Below are 17936 nucleotides of genomic sequence, written 5' to 3'. Positions count from 1 at the left end.
AGGGGGTCTGATGACCCCTTATCCGCGCTGACCTTTACCAGCTCCCTGCCACATTCAGGAGATGCTGTCTTCATGCATCTGGAAAAGGGGGGGGGGTGGCATTGCAGAATAGGGAGGTATGGGAGGAGCTCACCGGGAAGAATTTGCTGGTCGATTTGATTTCTGTCTGCTTTTAGGTTCTGGGCCGGTGGTAGGTGCATTGGGGGCAGTGTTCGGAAGGGGAAGTTCGTTCTATGGGCTCTGAGTTCAGCAGTTGCCTGGGCGGGGTAGGGGTGGGGGCCCGGGAGATTTGCTCTTCCAGTTTGGGCTCTTTTATGACTCACTTATTCTGCTTATTATCAGCGTTTCAAGGTGCATCTCTGATCTTGCAGTGTATATATCAGTGATTGGCTCCTTTTTCGTGGCTAAGTGATACTCCGTTGTACGAATCGACCATGTTTTGTTTACCCACTTGTCCGTGAGTGGACATGGGGGTTATTTCCACCTTGGGGGGCGTACTCTGAATAACGATGCTCTGAGGATGTCACCCCACGTTTTTATTTCTCTTAGGCGTATACCCAAGAGTGCGTGCAGTCGTCGGTTAGCGAAACTTGGGTTTGACATTTTGTGGCCTCTCGCGGGTGTGTTTGTACAGAACGTGGAGGTCCTGGCCAGCCGGAGCAGCGTGGAGCCGAGGCCGGCGGGGGCCCAGCTGCGGGAGAAGGAGCTGGCGGAGGAGAACGCGGGGCTGCGGCTCCGGGGCGAGGAGCTGGAGCGCAGGGCGGCTCAGCTGCAGGAGCAGCTGGAGGCCGGGCGAGGCCGGGAGGCGGAGGCCCAGGACGCACTGCTCAAGTGCAAGGTGAGGCCCGGCCTTCTCCCCCCCCCCCCCCCCCGCGTGCCCGAGTGAGAGGGAAACCCACCTGGAGGGGCAGGACCCCCCCCTTCACCCCAGCATCAGACACCCTAGCCTTTCCCAGGCTCTGCCTCCAGGAACTTCCAGACAGCCTGGAATGGTGGGCATCCTGAGCCTTGAACTCAGGGCCTGAGCACTGTCCCTGGCTTCTTTTTGCTCAAGGCTAGCACTCTACCACTTGAGCCACAGCGCCACTTCTGGCCATTTTCTGTATATGTGGTGCTGGGGAATTGAACCCAGGGCTTCAAGTATAGGAGGCAAGCACCCTTGCCACTAGGCCATATTCCCAGCCCCCCGACATACCTTTTACAACACCGCCCCTGCCCTCCTCTGCCCTCTGCCCTGGCGATTACCTGGAGTTCGTGAATCCTCAAGCCAAGGCTGGACAAACAAGCAAAATGGAGCGGCCAGGCGCTGGGCACCAGTGGCTCACACCTGTAATCCCAGCTGCTCAGGAGGCTGAGTCCATGAGGCTCTTATCTTCAATGAAGCACCAAAAAGCTGAAAATGGAGCTGTGGCTCAAGGGGTAGAGTGCTAGCCTTGAGGATAAAAAAAGCTCAGGGACAGTGCTCAGGTCTCGAGTTCAAGCCCCAGGACTGGCACACATACATAAAAGTAGCCAGACCCGAGGTTACAGACAGACACACTTCTGAGGGCCTGGCTGCTGGGTCTGTGGGGGTCTTCATGTCCATTTTCTTTCTTTCTTCTTTTAAAAAACAATATCCTGTGGATTTGAACTCATGGTCCTGTGGCTTGCGAGGCAGGTGCGCTACCTTTTGAGTCACGTCTGCAGGCCTTCTTGTGTTTTCCAGACAAGGCCTTGAATTTCCACACCCCCCCCCCCCCGCCCCCAGACTTACTTGGTACTGGGAGTCTCCCACCTGGCCTTCCACGTTCGCTGGGATCACAGGTGTGTCTCGCCATGCCTGGCTTTTTGGTTGAGATGGCCTTGCTAGTTTTTTTTTTTGTCTGGGCTGAGTCTCCATCCTCCTCCCGAGGAGGTGGGATTCTAGGCCTGGAGCACTGCACCCGGCCCTTGGGTGTTCACTTCCTCCCACCAAGTCAGCATCGGAAGGCCCGGCGTGCTTGTGGGTGCCCTGTAACCAATGCCTCGCTCGTTGCAGGGTGAGATGCAGCACCTAGAAGAGGCCCTTGAGCTCGCCCGGACGGAAGAGGCGGAGGCCACGGAGGCCAGGAGGGCGCTGGAGAGCGCGCTGGAGGAGGCCCAGGTAACCGCGGGCTCCTGTCTCCTCTCTTGGAAGGAGGCCGTCCAGATGACCCCCACTGGTGCTCTTCATATTGTTTTCTTGTGCCATTCCTTGGCCTTGAACTCAGGGCCTGCGCGTTGCCCCTCAGCTTTTTTCCCCCTCAAGGCTAGCACAGCTCCACTTCTGGCTTTTTGGTGGCCAATTGGGGATGAAAGTCTCATAGCCCAGGCTGGCTTTGAACCATAATTCTCAGATCTCCACCTTCCAAGCAGCTAGGATGACAGGCGCGAGCCACCCGGTGCCCAACTGTCACCAGAATTTTTCATTGCAAGACTTGACACCTTTAGCGATGGATCGATTGATGGCACCTTTGCATATGATAAATGTGTTGAAGGCCATGCCGACCTTGCATCTGATTTACTGTCCTCCAACAGGTGGGCTGGGGGCGGGGCACAGCCATTCCTGGCTTCCCGCCCCTCATTCCCGGGGTCCAGGATGACCTTGCTGTGTGGTGTCCTTGAACGCTGTCTTTGGTTCTAGTCCCACACTGAAGCAGGAAGGCGGGGAGGCTGCGGCGGAGGCCGCTTCCCCTGCTGGGAGGGGAGGAAGGCGGCTGCAGTCTGTGTCCGCCTCCTGCCCTGTTGGGTGTTGAAATCCGGAGGAGCGCAGGCCTTGCAGGGCAGAGGCCGGGCGAGGCCCCCATCCCCTGGCGTCGATCGCCCTGTGCGGTGGCCGGACGTGGAGGTGACAGGCCTGGGGTCGCCCTGCCTTGCACAGAGAGCGCTGAGCCGCACCACGCAGGAGCACCGGCAGCTGTGCGAGAAACTCCACGACGAGCCTGAGCAGAAGGAGCAGCTGAGGAAACTGAGGAACGAGATGGAGAGCGAGCGGTGGTGCCTGGACAAGACCATTGAGAAGCTGCAGAAGGAGGTGAGGGAGAGGCGGGGAGGGCAGACCACCCTTCAAGCTACCCAACTCTCTCGGGCCTGGGAATGCTGTAGTTCTATCTCGGCACAAAGGTACCAGGGAGTCGCCCATCCCCGGAGCTCCTCTTTAGACTTGTTGAGAGTTCCTGTTGCAGGAATAAGCAATGTAAAGGCTGAACAGGGCACCATGGTTCATGCCCGTGATCCTAGCTACGGAGGAGGCTGAGGTCTGGAGGATGGCATTTTGAGGCCAGCCTAAGCAGAGATGAGATTCTGTCTCAGTGGAAGAAGTTGTGGGGGGGAGGGTAGTCCACACGTGTCACCCCGGCTGGGAAGGAAAGCCTCAGATGAGATCCCGTCTGGATGTGTTTGATGCAGGTCTGGACAGGAAGTGAGAACCTAGCTCAAAATAACTGCCATGCAAAAAAGAGAGCGAGGCGTGGCTCAGCAATAGAGCACCTGTCTAGCAAGCACCAAGTCCTGAGTTCAAATCCGAGTACCACTGAAAACAAAACTAGGAAAGCCCATCCCTTGTGGACATTGGGCACCAGAGTTGCTTGTAGCAGCCACCTTAGCAGGTTGGTGTGGAGAGACACCTGTTCCCGGGGCTGAAATCTGCATCTGTGTGGATCAGCACGTGGCTGACATGCCCAGCAGTTAGATCCCTTGCCCTCCCCCCCGCACCCCCAAATGCCCATAGGGAACAGAACAAGACCACATTGGCTCCCTGCAGTGTAGAGCTGAGCGGACACAAGTGATTGTTATCTTCTGACACTGGTCACTTTGCCATTTTGTATCTGTGTGTGTGTGTGTGTGCACATGCATGTCAGTTCTAGGGTTTGAACTCAGGGCCTGGGCATTGTCTCTGAGCTGTTTTGCTCAAAACTAGTACTCTGCCACTTGAGCCCCACCCCTCTCTGCTCCTGGCTTTCTGCTGGTTAATTGGAGGTAGGAGCCTGGGCTGGCTTCAAACCATGAGCCTCACATCTCAGCCTCCCAAGAAGCTGGGGTTACAGGTGTGAGTCACCGCTCCAGGCTCCCTGTTTTTCATCTTTTCTGGCATTCTGTCTAGATGTGTGCGTTTGGTTCGTTCCAACCCTGGAATGAACCAAATTCAGTCAGTAGGACTTCATGGCTGGCCAGCTTCCCTCTTGGACAATACCAAGTACTGAGAAGCGACGGACGGGGCCAGTTCTGGACCCGCAAGGCGGCAGCGCAGGGCTCTGCACCCAGGGCCGTGTGTCCAGGCTTCCAGGATGCTCCTGTCCCTCCGCCGTGCTGTTGCTATGGCAGAAACGACTCAGGTCACCAGGGGCCCTGCAGACTAAGGGCCCAGGCCTTCAGATGCCACACCCCAGGGTGGGCTCACGCCACGTCCCTTCCCGCAGATGGCTGACATTGTTGAGGCGTCCCGCACGTCCACCCTGGAGCTCCAGAGCCATCTGGATGAGTACAAGGAGAAAACGCGCAGGGAGCTCGCAGACGCGCAAAGGCAGCTGAAGGAGAAGACCCTGGAGGCAGAGAAGGCCCGCCTGGCAGCCTCCAACCTACAGGAGGAGGTAACCGGATACGGAATTCCTCCTTCCACCTCCTCCCTCGTTCAGGGTCCTGAGAGACCACTTTGAAATGCTTCTGGGAGGATCAAGGGTCCATTCTCTTAAGATTTATTTGTAATTAATTTATTAGTTTTGCCAGTCCTGGGGCTTGAACTCAGGACCTGGGCCCTGTCCTTGAGTTCTTTCCATCAAGGCTAGTGCTCTGCCACTTTGAGCCACAGCACCACTTTGGATTTTCTGGTGGTTCATTGGTGACAAGGCTCATGGATTTTCTTTCCCTGGGCTGACTTTGAACCATGATCCTTGGATCTCAGCCTTCTGAGTAGCTAGGATTACAGTCATGAGCCACCAGCACTGAGCTTTATATATTGGTTATTTGGGGGTGGTCTTTTCCCCCCTCTTACTTTATTATCGTTAATTGCACAGTGCTTTCAATGCCACTTGTCAATGGATGAGTACAAAAGGTCTTGACCCCTGTCACCCCTTCCATCATTCCCCCATCTCTCCCAACTCCCCCCCTCCTCAAGTTCCCTGGCTCTGTGTTCCCATCTGCACATCATGACTGCCTTCACCCCACCCTTCCTCTCCCATTCGTCTGCTCCCTCCTCTTCCTGTCCCCCCCCCCACGACACTCGTTCCAGCTTCCTGCTGTTCATTTGGTTAGACTGTGAGTCATTTTTTCATAGGAAGGAGTTAACACCAGCGGAATTCTCCGTGTGTACCGTACAGCAGGCACTTCGTATGTCTTCATAGGTCATTTCCTCCTCCATTTCTAGCTGTCTGTTACATGGACAAGGGATATTATAAGACAGGAAATCCTTCGCTAATCCCAGGTGAAATGGCCTCAATGGTAACTGGGCCTTTTTCTTTTATTTAGTCTAAAATCGTCTGCCGAAGAAGTCCAGCTGTAACTTACAGAAGGGGAAAGGGACCCACCCAGCTATGTTCACGGGTGACCACGTTCTCATTGTATTTTATTCCTGGCGCAAGAATGGCAGGAACGGATTGTTTTTTTTTTTAGCCATTCATTTGTGAGAATACAGACTTCATTATTGGCATAGGGCTGCTGGGTAAGCGTCTCAGAATAGCAATAGTGCAGGTTGGGAGAAGGCCTGGGGGTTGGGGGTGAAAATGGCTCAGCTAGAGCTTGCCTAGCTCCTGGGAGGCCCTGACTTCAACCCCGACACCACACCGGCAATAAGTCACTCAACCTTGGTTTTTACGCTTGAGATCTCGCAAGAGCTGAGTACTGGGGGTTCACACCTGTAACCCTAGCTACTCAGGGGGCTGAGATCTGAGGATCAAGTCTGAAGTCAGCCCAGGCAGGAAAATTCGACTCTCAACTCAAAGGAATCAGCCAGAAGTGGAGCCACGGAGGTTAGAGTGCCAGGCCGGAGCTCAGTGAAGCCCTACTATTGACACAAAACAATAAAAACAAAGACTAGGGCTGCCCTTCATCTTGACCTCCAAAGAGTGAGAAAAATCAAAGGGACCGTTATTGGTTGTTTTAGTGGAAAGTCAAGATGCTTAGAAAACAAGAGTGGATATTGCTTTCTCAAGGTCATTCTCTGGCCAGCTGCATGACCTTGAATGATTCACTTGTTACCTAAGAATGCACAACCTGTTAGTGACTTAGTAATGAAATAACGTGGGACCCTGTATAGGAGACTATGCACTCCCAGACAATAACTGGGTCCCTTTTCTTTTAATTCTAAAGCTTATTTTTGTTCACATACACTGGCAAGGGCCGAAAGATTCCACAGGAAAAGGAGGTGTTTTTTTTTTTTTTTTTTTAGAAAACAAACTTTGCATTTCTTTGATGATCAAAGGAAAGTGGCTCATGAGTCACCCCTGAAGCTGTAAAGGAACAATGGCTATTTATCTCCCATTCTAGAACAGTTGGGAAGGCCCGGATAACCGGACTCAGGTCCTGTGTGACCCAGGACTCAAGCAAGAATGACTTTGCTCACTGCCGTCATAGTGCTTTGGCATTTCTGTAAAAAATTATTTTCATTTCTACAGCCAAGGGGAGGAAGGGGATGAGATTTGCCAGAATACCAGCAAACACCTGGTCTGTGTAGACTTAAAAAAGATCGCAGCACATGTGCGTGTACACATACACACACACACACACACACACAGTGTTTCACGCTGCTTTCTGTGGGAGGATCCCTGTGCTGGTCTCTCGGTAGGGAGGAGTCTTGGAGGTCCTGTAGTGAAAGTCACTGAAGTCCACATGAAGACCAGTGAGACTGGGATTTCCTATGCCAGCAAATGTGGACCTTCTTGGATTTTCAGGGCAGCATAGTTCTGTGAGATACAGTTGTTTTTTTCTTCTCTTTCTCTCTTGGTCGTAGGGCCTGAACTCAAGGCCTGGGCACTGTTCCTGAGCTTTTTCACCCAAGGCTAGAGCTCTATCACTTTGAGCCACAGCTCCACTTCCAGTTTTCTGGTTAATTAGAGATGAGTCTCATAAACTTTCCTGTCTAGGCTGGCTTCGAACCGTGGTTCTCTTAGTCTCCTGCATAGTTAGGATAGCAGGTGAGAGCCACCTGTGCCCGGCTCATCGTTTCGCTTTGAATGGCAGGTATGAATGCCCTATCCCTCTTGAAGGGATACTAACTACCAGGCAGATGCTACATGTATGTAAGGTGCTGAAGTTGCCCGTTTTTGAGTCAGGATACATTGTTCTCAGACATGAAACCAGGCGGACATTCCACATCTAGGAGATGCTGCTTCGGATTTCAGGGTTTTTCAGATTTGGAATAGTTGCCTAGACTCTGTTTCCTTCTTCCTTCTCCTGGTGTACTCCATCCCTAAGTCCGTGCCTTCCCATACACCCCCTCTGCCATCTCCAGGAGGTAGGACATTGTTGGGGAGCACGCTCAGATATCCCTCCACCAGCCCCTGCCCCCCATCCCAGAGGAGATGAGAACGAGTTTCATTCAGCCTTTCAAAGTCCAGCTGTTTTATTCAAAGCTTATTGGTTTAGTGCCACCTTGTGGAGGCAAAAGAAAACTGCAGGTTATGATGGCGACACTAGCTGATTCCACAAAGCAGTGGTTGTGGCCTAAAAAAAAGTACAGGGACATATCGTTCATTTTTGTACCTGCTTTGGGTTGACTCATTTTTTTCTTTCAACCTGACTTTAAACCTCCTTTGAGGTGCTGCTGATACAGAAGCGTAGTAATTACTCTCTGGGCAGCACTTTCCTCCAGACTGAGCCTGTATATCGTGTTGGGGTGGGGAGGGTAGTCTCTGTGCTGTTTATGAACCCCACGAGACCCCCCCCCCCACTCTGTCTCTCCTAGGTGCGTCACCTAGAAGAAGAATTGAGGGACCACCAGCGATCTCAGGAGGAAGAGCTCACGAGAAGGCAGCTTCTAGAACAGACGCTGAAGGAGCTGGAGTACGAGCTGGAGGCCAAGAGTCACGTGAAAGATGACCGCAGCCGGCTGGCAAAGCAGATGGAGGTCGGGGGGCCGGGGTGGGGCGCCCTTCGCTGCCGAGGGGGAAGTTGGGGGGCGGAGAAAGAGAAGGGGAAAAGATGGGGGGAGAGTGGAAAAGCCAAGGAGAAAGGGGGATGAAAGCGAGGTGGAGGGAGACAGATGGGAAGGGGAGAGGGAAGAGAATGAGGGAAGAGAGGGAGGAAAGAGGGAGAGTGGGGAGGAGAGGAGGGAAGAAAGGGAGAGAGGGGAGGAGGTGGAGGGGGGAGTGGGAAGTGAGGGAGGAGAAGGAGAAAGACGTGAGAGAGGAGAGGATTTTGCTTTACTTCTCAGGTGGGGCCTTGAGCTTTTAGTCTGAGCCAGCCTCCATCAGCAAGCCTCCTCTGGGTGCCTCCCAAGTATCTGTGATTACAGCCTTTTTTTTTGTTTTTGAGATAGGATATTATTATTTGCTCAAGTGGGCCTCAAATCATAATCTTCCTACCTCTGCCTCCCAAGTAGCTGGGATTGCAGGTGGGCGCTATTGCGCCAGGCATGAGAAACACGCTCCCACTTAACACTCAACCATATTCAACCAGGAGCCAGCCGGGGGGACAGATTTTCTTCCTAGGTGATTGAGGGCGTCCCCAGAATCAGCCACCAGTTATCTCTGCATCGGTTTGGGGTGTCCTGGAAGACAGGCAGGGGCTGGAGTCTGCTCCTCCACTGTCGGGAGGGAGGCAGAGCATAAACGGGGAGCCCCCCCCCCCCGCCCCCAGAAATGAGCCCGTGCAGTCCAGACCTCGCTTCCTCTCCGGGCTTCCTTTCACGGGGCCGTGGAGGTGACCGTGCGTGACTTGCTCCTCAGGACAAGCTGTCCCAGCTGGAGGCGGAACTGGACGAGGAAAGAAACAACTCGGATCTGCTGTCTGATAGGATCGCTCGGAGCCGGGAGCAGGTACCGGGGGAAGAAGGCTGGTGGCGAGCTGACGGCCCCCACGGGTGCCTTGCTCGAACAGCCCAGGCTGCTGGGGAAGTTCCCAGCGTGGGGTGGGTAGCCGTCTAGCAGCCGTGTAGGCAGAGCCCCTAGAGTTTGGCTTGCGGAATCATTAGTTCAGCAAGTGATTGACACACAACAGAAAGTAAACCCTGGTGTGACCCTTTCCTTCAACCAGCAGCTAGGAGACCTGTCTAATTCACAAGTTTGTTACACCTGGTTTTGACCAAGTAGCGTCAAAATAAGTAGAATGAAAAACTGTCCAGTAAGTACCAGTGGTGGCTCATACCTGTAATCCCAGCTACTCAGGTGGCTGAATTCTGAGGATCAAGGTTCGAGGCCAGCCTAAGGACATAAATCTGAGAGACTTTTACCTCCCATGAACCAGCAAAAAAAAAGGCAGAAGTAGAGATGTGGCTCAAGTGGTAGAGCGCCAGCCTGAAAAAGAAAAGCTAAGACCACAGGCCCTGAGCGGAAGCCCGAGTACCGCACAATACTAAATAATAATGATAGTAATAATAATTCCCACATAAGCCTTGCACAGCTCAGCTGTTGGTCAATCTTGTATGATCTGCTTTCTCCCTGCCCTTCATTTTGTGAAAAGCTGCTTCTCCACAAAAGCATGGGATACCCCCAAAAAAGCAAGGCAAAAGGAACGTGCTCCGCTGACATGGTAAAGTGAGGAGTGGAAGATGGCATGTCTTGCTTGACCGGAAGTCGGGCGGCTTTATGAGGAAATGAATCAAGGGTCTGCAGCACAGCTCTGAGCTCTGCCTTCTGAGCATGCGCAGGTCTTAATAAAAAATCGAGGGCCCCACCTGCCCGCAGGTAGCCAGGGTCCACGGCGCATGCACCTCGGAAGTATTCACTGTGTGCCGTAATGTGTTCCAGGTGAATGCATCCTGCCCTTCCCCCCCCCGCCCCCCAGTTCTTAATAGGAGCTTAAGCTCTGTGATTGGAATGAAAGCTGTTTGGTTAGGAGTCCTTGCCAGCTTGGCTCCACAGTCACCTCACCACGGGGCCATTCCAGGGGCTGCTAAGCGTTCATAATGACAGAAGTGACCCGCTCTAGGACGGACAGTTTTTCTGCTTCCAAAATGGCTTTGGCCTCTTATTAATTTTTGTTGCTCACACTAGGCTTTGAACTCAGGGCCCCAGGCTTACGCAGCTGACGCTTCTCTGCTCTACCCCATGAGCCGCACCTCCAGCCCAGCTTTTTGCTCACTATTTGGGAGAGTCTTTGGGACTGGACTGGCTTTGAACCACAATTCTCTTGCGCTTAGCCTCCTGAGTACCTAGGATTCTAGGTTTTGAACCCCTCCCTCCAGCCCCCGCCCCCCCACCCCCACCCCTCCCCATCTCCTTCTCCTCTTCACTGAGCCCCATGGAACACCGTGGTCAAGACTGATGGAAGATGAATTTATCTCAGCCGTGGCGATATATTTTTGTCGCCAACTTGGTAGCTATTTAATCCTGATGGAGCGTTTTCCTCTCCACCCTCCGGAATTCATGGGGACGAGTCTCCAAATGGCAGGTGCAGGGAGCGTTCTTTGGCAGTGTGTAAGAGGCGGGACCACAGCTTGGCACCGTCCTCCTACCTGATTGGTTCCTTTGGGCAGGTCCTGTGACGTTATTGTGGAGTCAAAGACCAGGGAGGACTTGAGCCCGCCTGGCTTTCTTCTAAACAGGTGGATTTTTCAGTAAATGCACCGTGGACATTCCTGTGTCAGGGCACTGAGCCTTCGGGTGTGGGGTCCCCAGAAGCACCTACCTGGTGGAGACGTGGCTCTCTGAGCCCTGGCAGCTGGTAGGCCTTGCTTCCAGAAGCTGAGCAGCCAGGGCGTCCCGTCACCTTGGTAACTGCAGGACGACGTGCTAGCCTGCCCAAGCCAGTGCCAGACCCAGATCAGGCTAGGTTTTGTGTTTTCTTTTCTGCTGGTATGGACATAGGGTAAGAATCTGACCTGAGACCATGGGCCCAGTCCTAGGGATCCCCCACCCCCTTTTGGATCCAAAGCAGCTACTTCCAAAGTACATCTGTGTTTATGGCTAAGAACTGTTCTTGAGACATGGTGCAAGGAACACCATTGCAAGACCCTTGTATGGGGCTTCTCAGGGGTGGACGTACTTTAGAGTCTAGTGTCAGGCGGTCCTTTTTGAAGAATTGAGGGAAAACTGTCAACTGTGCCAAAAGCCTCAGATGAAATGGCTCTGCAGGCTGCAGGAACTGTTAAGTTTCATTGAATTTTTTAGTTCTTTCATTTGATGGATTATGCCATAGTGGGGACTTGAACTCAGGGCCTGGATGCTGTCCCTTCGCTTTTTCACTCAAGGATAGTGCTCTATCACTTGAGCCATATGCCCATTTCTGGCTCTTTTGGTGGGTAGTTGGAGATGAGAGTCTCATGGACTTTCCTGTCCAGGCTGGCATTGAACCTCCATCCTCAGATCTCAGCCTCCTGAGTAGCTAGGATTAGGGGTGTGAGCCACCAGCACCTGCCTCTGGGTCTTCTTCATGTCACTTTTGGGAAAAGAATTTCACTTTTCTCCCATTCTTGCCTTCACGTGTCTGTCCGAGTTTCCTAGCGGCCAGCACCCAGGTGGCCTGGATTCTTTCCTCTCCTCATTTCCATGCTGACCCCAGTGTGAGACTGGAGTCCTGTCATTCTGTCTAGCCGCAGTCTAACTGGCCCAGCCCACCAGCAGGCTTGGCACATCTTCTGTGTCCTCGTCAGCCATCGTCTGGCTGGGTCCCGGCTGTAGTTCCCAAGAGAACCGTCCCCTCCTTTGCGCTCGCTCCGTGTTCAGGTGAGAGGGAGCCCGGGAAAGCAGAGGTGCCGGGCCTCTCTCCCAGGGAAAAGGTACAGGGCGTCCTCGCCCGAGGTGGGGCTCCGGTGGCTCTGTGAGGCTGCATTCGTTATCCGGGCCCCGAGGCACCGTAGACATCCGTCCAGAACGCTCTGCAACATGTGAACTGGGAGGCGGGAGCCGGGCTGGGGAGCCCTGCTCCCCTCGCTCTGCCCAGCCGATTCCTCCCCGGCCCCGCACACCGTCTTTGCCCGTCCTTATGGAGTACGTTAGGGTCATTCGATCAGAGAATCGGAGGAATAAGAGTTTCTGCCTCTTCACTGGGCCAGTACTGGGGCTTGAACTCAGGGCCTGGGTGCTGTCCTGTAGCTTTTCTGCCCCAAGGCTGGCACCCTAGCACTTGAGTCACCCAGCTCCACTTCTAGCCTTTTGCTGGTTAATTGGAGTTAAAGAGTCTTACAGACTTTCCTGCCCGGGCTGGCTTTGAACTTTGATCCTCAGACTTCAGCCTCTTGAGTAGCTAGGATTACAGGGGTGAGCCACTGGCTCCCGGCTCTGGTTACATTTGCAACCACTGTGGGCCTCAGTGTCCTCTGTTGTCAATTTTTTTAATGTTAGTCTTCTGGAGGGTCAGGAATTCTCTAGGCCAAGCTTTTCTTTCTTCTGTACCGTGCACACCCAGTCAGAGTTAAGAGGCGAGGTGTCCCGGGTACGAGGCCTTCATGCCTGGTCCCAACTCTGCCAGCCACACCTTCATACCTTCTTGTCAGGACAGTGGGATGGAGGGGGTTGTAAGCCTGGTCCACAGACCTTGGACTAAGAACAGGGAAGGGATGAGCTTATGCGGGCTCCAGGTGAGCCGGTGTCGATGCTCCCCAGGCCCTGAGGTTCCCCCCCACCATCCCCCCAGTTTTTCCTAATCTTGAGGAAGGGCAGGAAGGAAGGTGGATGGTGACCCAGGCTTCTTGCTGCTGCCCTCTGCTGGACAGCTCGGACATTGGCCAGGGCCTGCGCTCTGACCCTCATTTCACTCACGGATGGACTTGCCCTGGAAATGGGAAGAAGGGAGCTGACAAGATTCTCCCCACGCTGCCCAGCCGGGCTCCTTTCCTACCAATCCAGGAAACTCCCCATCAGGGTCTGGAGCTGTTTCAGGAGTGAAAAACAATGTAGTGGAGGTGAAGAAATGCCCACAGTTCCCAAAGTGGGGCCCGGAGCCCCGAGGTGCACCCGTCTGGTCCAGTTCTCCGGCTATTTGGGGGTGTCACAGGAGGGCGTGTGAGGGGGGTGTTCAGCTGGTGGATCCATTTCTCCGGGTCAAGTGGGTGGCTTAGAGCAAACATATTATCTTACTGTTCTGATGACCAGAAATCTGAGGTCAGATCACTTGCGGAGACCGGCAGGGGTGGGATTATCCATCCCTGCTGCCAATCAGTCCGTCACTCCGGTCAGAGGAAGAACAGCCCTTAGGACGAACTGAGAGACTCGGCCTCGGCCTCTCTCATAGGACTTTCATTGGAAATGAGGTCTTTTCAGCGGCGACTGAGTTCACAGGAGGTGGGGGCGGGGCCTGTATGAACAGGGTTAGGGAGAATGGAGAGTATCGCTGTGGTCATCTTCACAATCCGGGAAAGCCAAGAACATCAAAGAAGCAAATTCTGCCTAAGAGGAGACATCAGAGGTCAGGGAGTCTCGGTCAGCCTTCTTCAGGAAGGGTGGACATGGTTGTTGTAATTCAGGACCCATAAGGAATTGGGCCCCTCGGTTCCCCTAACCTGTGGCTCCTTGCTTGCTGGTTGTAGATGGAGCAGATGAGGAGCGAGCTGCTTCAGGAGAGAGCTGTGAGGCAGGACTTGGAGTGTGACAAGATTTCCCTGGAGAGACAGGTAAGGGTAGCTGGCCCCCGGGGGCTCTTGTCGCCTGCTCCCTGGCTCTGGGTTAGGACAGCGGAGGACTGCGTTCCGAGAGAGAGGGAAGAAAAGCCACGTCCTCAGACATACGGCGGACCGAGGAGGTTTGGAAACCAGGCCCTGGTGGCTCAGGCCTGTAAATCCTGATCACCCAGGAGGCTGAGACCTGAGGATCAAAGTTAGAAGTCAGTCCAGACAGAAAAGTCCATGAGACTCTCATCTCCATAACCAGCAAAAAATCTGGAAGTGGAGGTGTGGTAGCACACAAAAGCTTAAGGGCCTGAGTTCAAGCCCTGGTACTGGTGCTCATGTACACATACACAAAGAAGGACCATTGGGCCCTCACTAAATCTATTCCTCACTGAATACAATTGGTGGCCGAGCCTCCTGCTCCATGAAGGGTTATGAAAGGACATGTATGCCCCAGAGACTTCGCTCAGGCTCAGAAGGGAACACATTAGAACTGCTTCCTTTGTCCTACAAAGGCCAGAGTCCAGGGATGTTCCCCAAACCACCTGTAGCTGCCCAAGTATGCAGGCTGTCAGCATTCTCATGAGCAGAGCAGGCTGAGAGCAGGCACTGACCTCTGCTTCTATCCTGGATTTGATTCTGCCCTGCCTAGAGAACATGGCAGACACTGCCCTCACTGTCCCCCCCGTCTGATTCTAGAACAAGGACTTAAAGAGCCGGATCATCCACCTGGAAGGTTCCTACAGGTCCAGTAAAGAGGGGCTGGTGGCACAGATGGAGGCCAGGATCACCGAGCTGGAGGACCGTCTGGAGACTGAGGAGAGGTGAGCCCAGCCCTGGGGGCAGTGCTCAGCATGGGAGAACACACACACACACACACACACACACACACAGAGGCTATCACTTCCCATCCTCCTAAGCCCTCGTGGAAGTAACAGTAAGTACAACCTTGCCATTATGGTTCCCTTTTATGGATGAGCAAACAGATCCATCGAGGGAAGTGACCTGAGTTAGGTAGCCTGGCTGGATATTGCATTGCTAGATTGAAAAAAGTCCACTGGGCTGGGAATGTGGCTTAGTGGTAGAGTGCTTGCCTAGTGTGCATAAAACCCTGGGTTCCATTCTTCAGTACCACATACACAGAAAAAGCCGGAAGTGGCGCTGTGGCTCAAGTGGCAGAGTGCTAGCCTTGAGCAAAAGAAGCCAGGGACAGAGCCAGGCCCCGAGTTCAAGCCCCAGGACTGGCCAAAAATAAATAATACATAAAGTCCACTAGGCTTGTTCCTTTCATCCTCTCCCTTAATAGAGCAGGCTGTGTGCACACTGGGGGCCAGGGGCATTCAGGGGCCCTGGCCCCCTCTCAGAGCCGGGCTGTGTCCTCCCCAATGGGGAGAAAGAATACGGATGACCGCCCTCCTTCTCCAGACCCACAATTGTGAGGAGCTCACAAACTGTATAGTCATAGGACTAGCATGAGTGCCACCAGCTGCAGTCCTGCCTCACCTTTCCTAGAAGGTGCGACAGGACTGTGTGCCAACACGCGTTCCAGAGGATTGGAGGAGACTGGGCTGGTTCAGCCGGGACTTGACCCGACACGTTGGCAGCTGATGGTTCCTTCTCTCCAAAGTCAGAGTCAGCAATGGAAGAACGCAGGGCAGGGCACGTCCAGTCCCGGCTCAGCCCCTTGGGCGGGGCGTGCGGTCTTGTCACAGCCCTGCTTCCTCACCGGTCCAAGGCGAGCTCTGCGTGCCTGCCCCCGAGCTTGGCTTCCACACCGGGCCTCCTTCAGTGCTACCAGCACGGGGGCTCAGTTCTGCCCTCCCCTCCCTCCCCAGGGACCGGGCCAGCCTCCAGCTCAGCAACCGAAGACTGGAGCGGAAGGTGAAGGAGCTGGTGATGCAGGTGGATGACGAGCACCTCTCGCTGACCGACCAGAAGGACCAGGTGAGGGGCCTCCATTTTACTCTGTGGTGAGGGCCCAGCTCACTCGTGCAGTGGAGTTGGGGTGGGCTACTTCCTCCTTTCTACTCACCACCCCCCCTACATTCCAGGGCGAGAACTTTCTAGCCTACGTAGGTAGGGGTTTTAGCAAACTTCAGCCCCCGAACTTGGCATCCCAATAGGAGGCTCTGGCTCCGATGGCCTGGGGAGAAGCGGGCCGGGCCTCTGGCCATGGCCGCCTCACCCAGCCTGCCTCTCTCCCCACGCAGCTGAGCTTACGCTTGAAAGCTATGAAGCGCCAGGTGGAGGAGGCCGAGGAGGAAATCGACAGACTGGAAAGTTCGAAGAAGAAGCTGCAGAGGGAGCTGGAGGAGCAGCTGGACGTGAACGAGCACCTGCAGGGGCAGCTCAATTCCATCAAGAAGGACCTGAGGTGGGCAAAGATGGCGGCCCAGGGTGGCCAGTCCCATCCTCCCCTCTCCCCTTGTGAGAGCTGAAAGGCACTCAGGGTTTCTAGAACATTCCTATTCCTGCTGCTTCAAGCCCATTTCTTATTGTTGCCCTCCCCTCCCAGAGATGAAAAGTGACCACGTCTCCTTCGGTCTCCCCTTATCTCCATCGGGGTCTCCTCAGTGCTCCCATGACACCTGGGCAGCAGTAACTGCTGTTGACCATTTAGGTAAACTGAGGCTTGGAGCAGGTCAGCCTAGCTCCTACCACTATGGAGGGATGAGTGGTTCCTAGACCACAGTCTTACTTGCATTCCACCGAGGGTGTCAAGTTGTGATTTAGACCATCATGAGGACTAGAATATTTCACTGAGAACCTTTTCCTGACCCCAAGGCCAGCAGTAGGGCGCCATGTTGAGGTGAATGCCCAAAGTCTCAGTAACCAGAATAGACAATGCTAGAGTGGGCATCGCCCTGTTCCCTAACGGCAGGGTTTCCGCCCAAGACGGGGAGAAGGAAAGGAGGACTGTTAAACCGGGATTACAAAGTGGCGAACCTAACGCGTGGCCAATAACTTGTGTCCCATCATGGCGCTTCTTGTTCCCACAATGCCGTGGGTCCCCATTCAACCCATGTGAGGGGCCAGGGGCGGTCCCTGCACCAGCAGGCCGCCGTCGGTGCAAAGCCAGGGCGGGAGATGGAGGAGGAGGACGCCATCAGACTCCTCATTACACCCTTCTGGTGGAAGGGTCCCTGCTCCCTTTCACGGCTTTCCCTTCCCTTTCGAATACTGCGTTTACCGTAAGAAAAATAGATACTACAAGCTCTGGCGAGTTTCATATTAAATACTAGTACCCTGCCAGGCCATAGTTGAGTTGAGGCAAAAGGAGAATTCAGTCATGCCGATCCCAGTCCACCCTGCATCCCCGTCTGTGTCTGGTGCTGAGAGTGGCTCGTCGGGCATCTGGTGCCTCTTTTGGGGTGTAGACCCGGGCTTCTGGGCTCAGAGGGATGGAGGAAACGAGCCCGAGCCGGGCGCCATGGCCCCTTTCACTCCCGCAGGCTGAAGAAGCTCCCGAGTAAAGTGCTGGATGACATGGATGACGATGACGATGACCTGAGCACCGACGGGGGGAGCCTCTACGAGGCACCCCTGAGCTACGCCTTCCCCAGGGACAGCACCATCATCAGCCAGATCTGAATCTGCTTCCGGGGCTGCTGAAGCGGCCCCAGGTTTCTAACAAGATGCTGCGGCCGCCCAAAGCGAGAGGCGACACGGGGAACGTCTGGAACAGAGACGCCCCCCTCCTCCGGCCCCCGGCCGCCCCTCCTTGCACCGCCGCTGGATTCTCCATGAGGACCCGAGCCTCTCACGGTGCTGTGACAGCACCGCCCACCATGGCAGTTTTGAAAATATAATTCAGGAAGACGGGCCCTATTGGGCACAGCGGTCTGCCACGAATCCCTGGCATCTCTCTCTCTCTCTCTCTCTCTCTCTCTCTCTCTCTCTCTCTCTCTCTCTCTCTCTCTCTCTCTCCTCTCCTGCCCCCTCTCTCCCATCCACCGGATTGCCGGTGATGAGGAAACAGCCCCGGGGCAGGGCAGAGAGTGATGGACAAGCTGGCCATCTTTCCAACCAGACCTCCTCACAGACCACTGCTGTTTGACATAGAATGTTCCAGAGCCTTTGCAGTGTGGCTCATCTGTCAAGTGCACGCATCAGTATTGGTATTTTTTTTTAACCCCCTAAAAATAGGAAGCTACTAGAGCTTCAGTATGAAACACAGGCAGGAGAGAAAGGAGAATGTAAAGACCGTTCTGGAAGCGAGAGGCGAGAAGCCGCAGCGGTCCTA

At 54.3% G+C, this 17936-nt stretch overlaps 1 protein-coding gene across 2 annotated transcripts in view; it reads left to right on the top strand.

Annotated features, from left to right (window-relative positions):
* Cgnl1 (cingulin like 1) overlaps positions 1 to 17558 on the top strand; it is a 67005-nt gene extending 49447 nt beyond the window's left edge. For both annotated transcript variants that reach the window (XM_048333180.1, XM_048333181.1), the window contains exons 9-19: positions 635 to 838; positions 2018 to 2122; positions 2879 to 3031; positions 4416 to 4586; positions 7895 to 8056; positions 8877 to 8966; positions 13616 to 13699; positions 14393 to 14517; positions 15529 to 15637; positions 15904 to 16067; positions 17146 to 17558. In XM_048333180.1, the coding sequence (XP_048189137.1) occupies positions 635 to 838; positions 2018 to 2122; positions 2879 to 3031; positions 4416 to 4586; positions 7895 to 8056; positions 8877 to 8966; positions 13616 to 13699; positions 14393 to 14517; positions 15529 to 15637; positions 15904 to 16067; positions 17146 to 17284 (1506 nt within the window). In that variant the 3' untranslated portion in view covers positions 17285 to 17558. The remainder of the gene's footprint in view (positions 1 to 634; positions 839 to 2017; positions 2123 to 2878; positions 3032 to 4415; positions 4587 to 7894; positions 8057 to 8876; positions 8967 to 13615; positions 13700 to 14392; positions 14518 to 15528; positions 15638 to 15903; positions 16068 to 17145) is intronic.
* Positions 17559 to 17936: the final 378 nt, after the last annotated feature.

Source organism: Perognathus longimembris, chromosome 23, assembly GCF_023159225.1.
Source record: "Perognathus longimembris pacificus isolate PPM17 chromosome 23, ASM2315922v1, whole genome shotgun sequence".
In the NCBI taxonomy this organism is placed as follows: Eukaryota; Metazoa; Chordata; class Mammalia; order Rodentia; family Heteromyidae; genus Perognathus; species Perognathus longimembris.
This window is presented reverse-complemented; position numbering and strand designations above follow the sequence as displayed.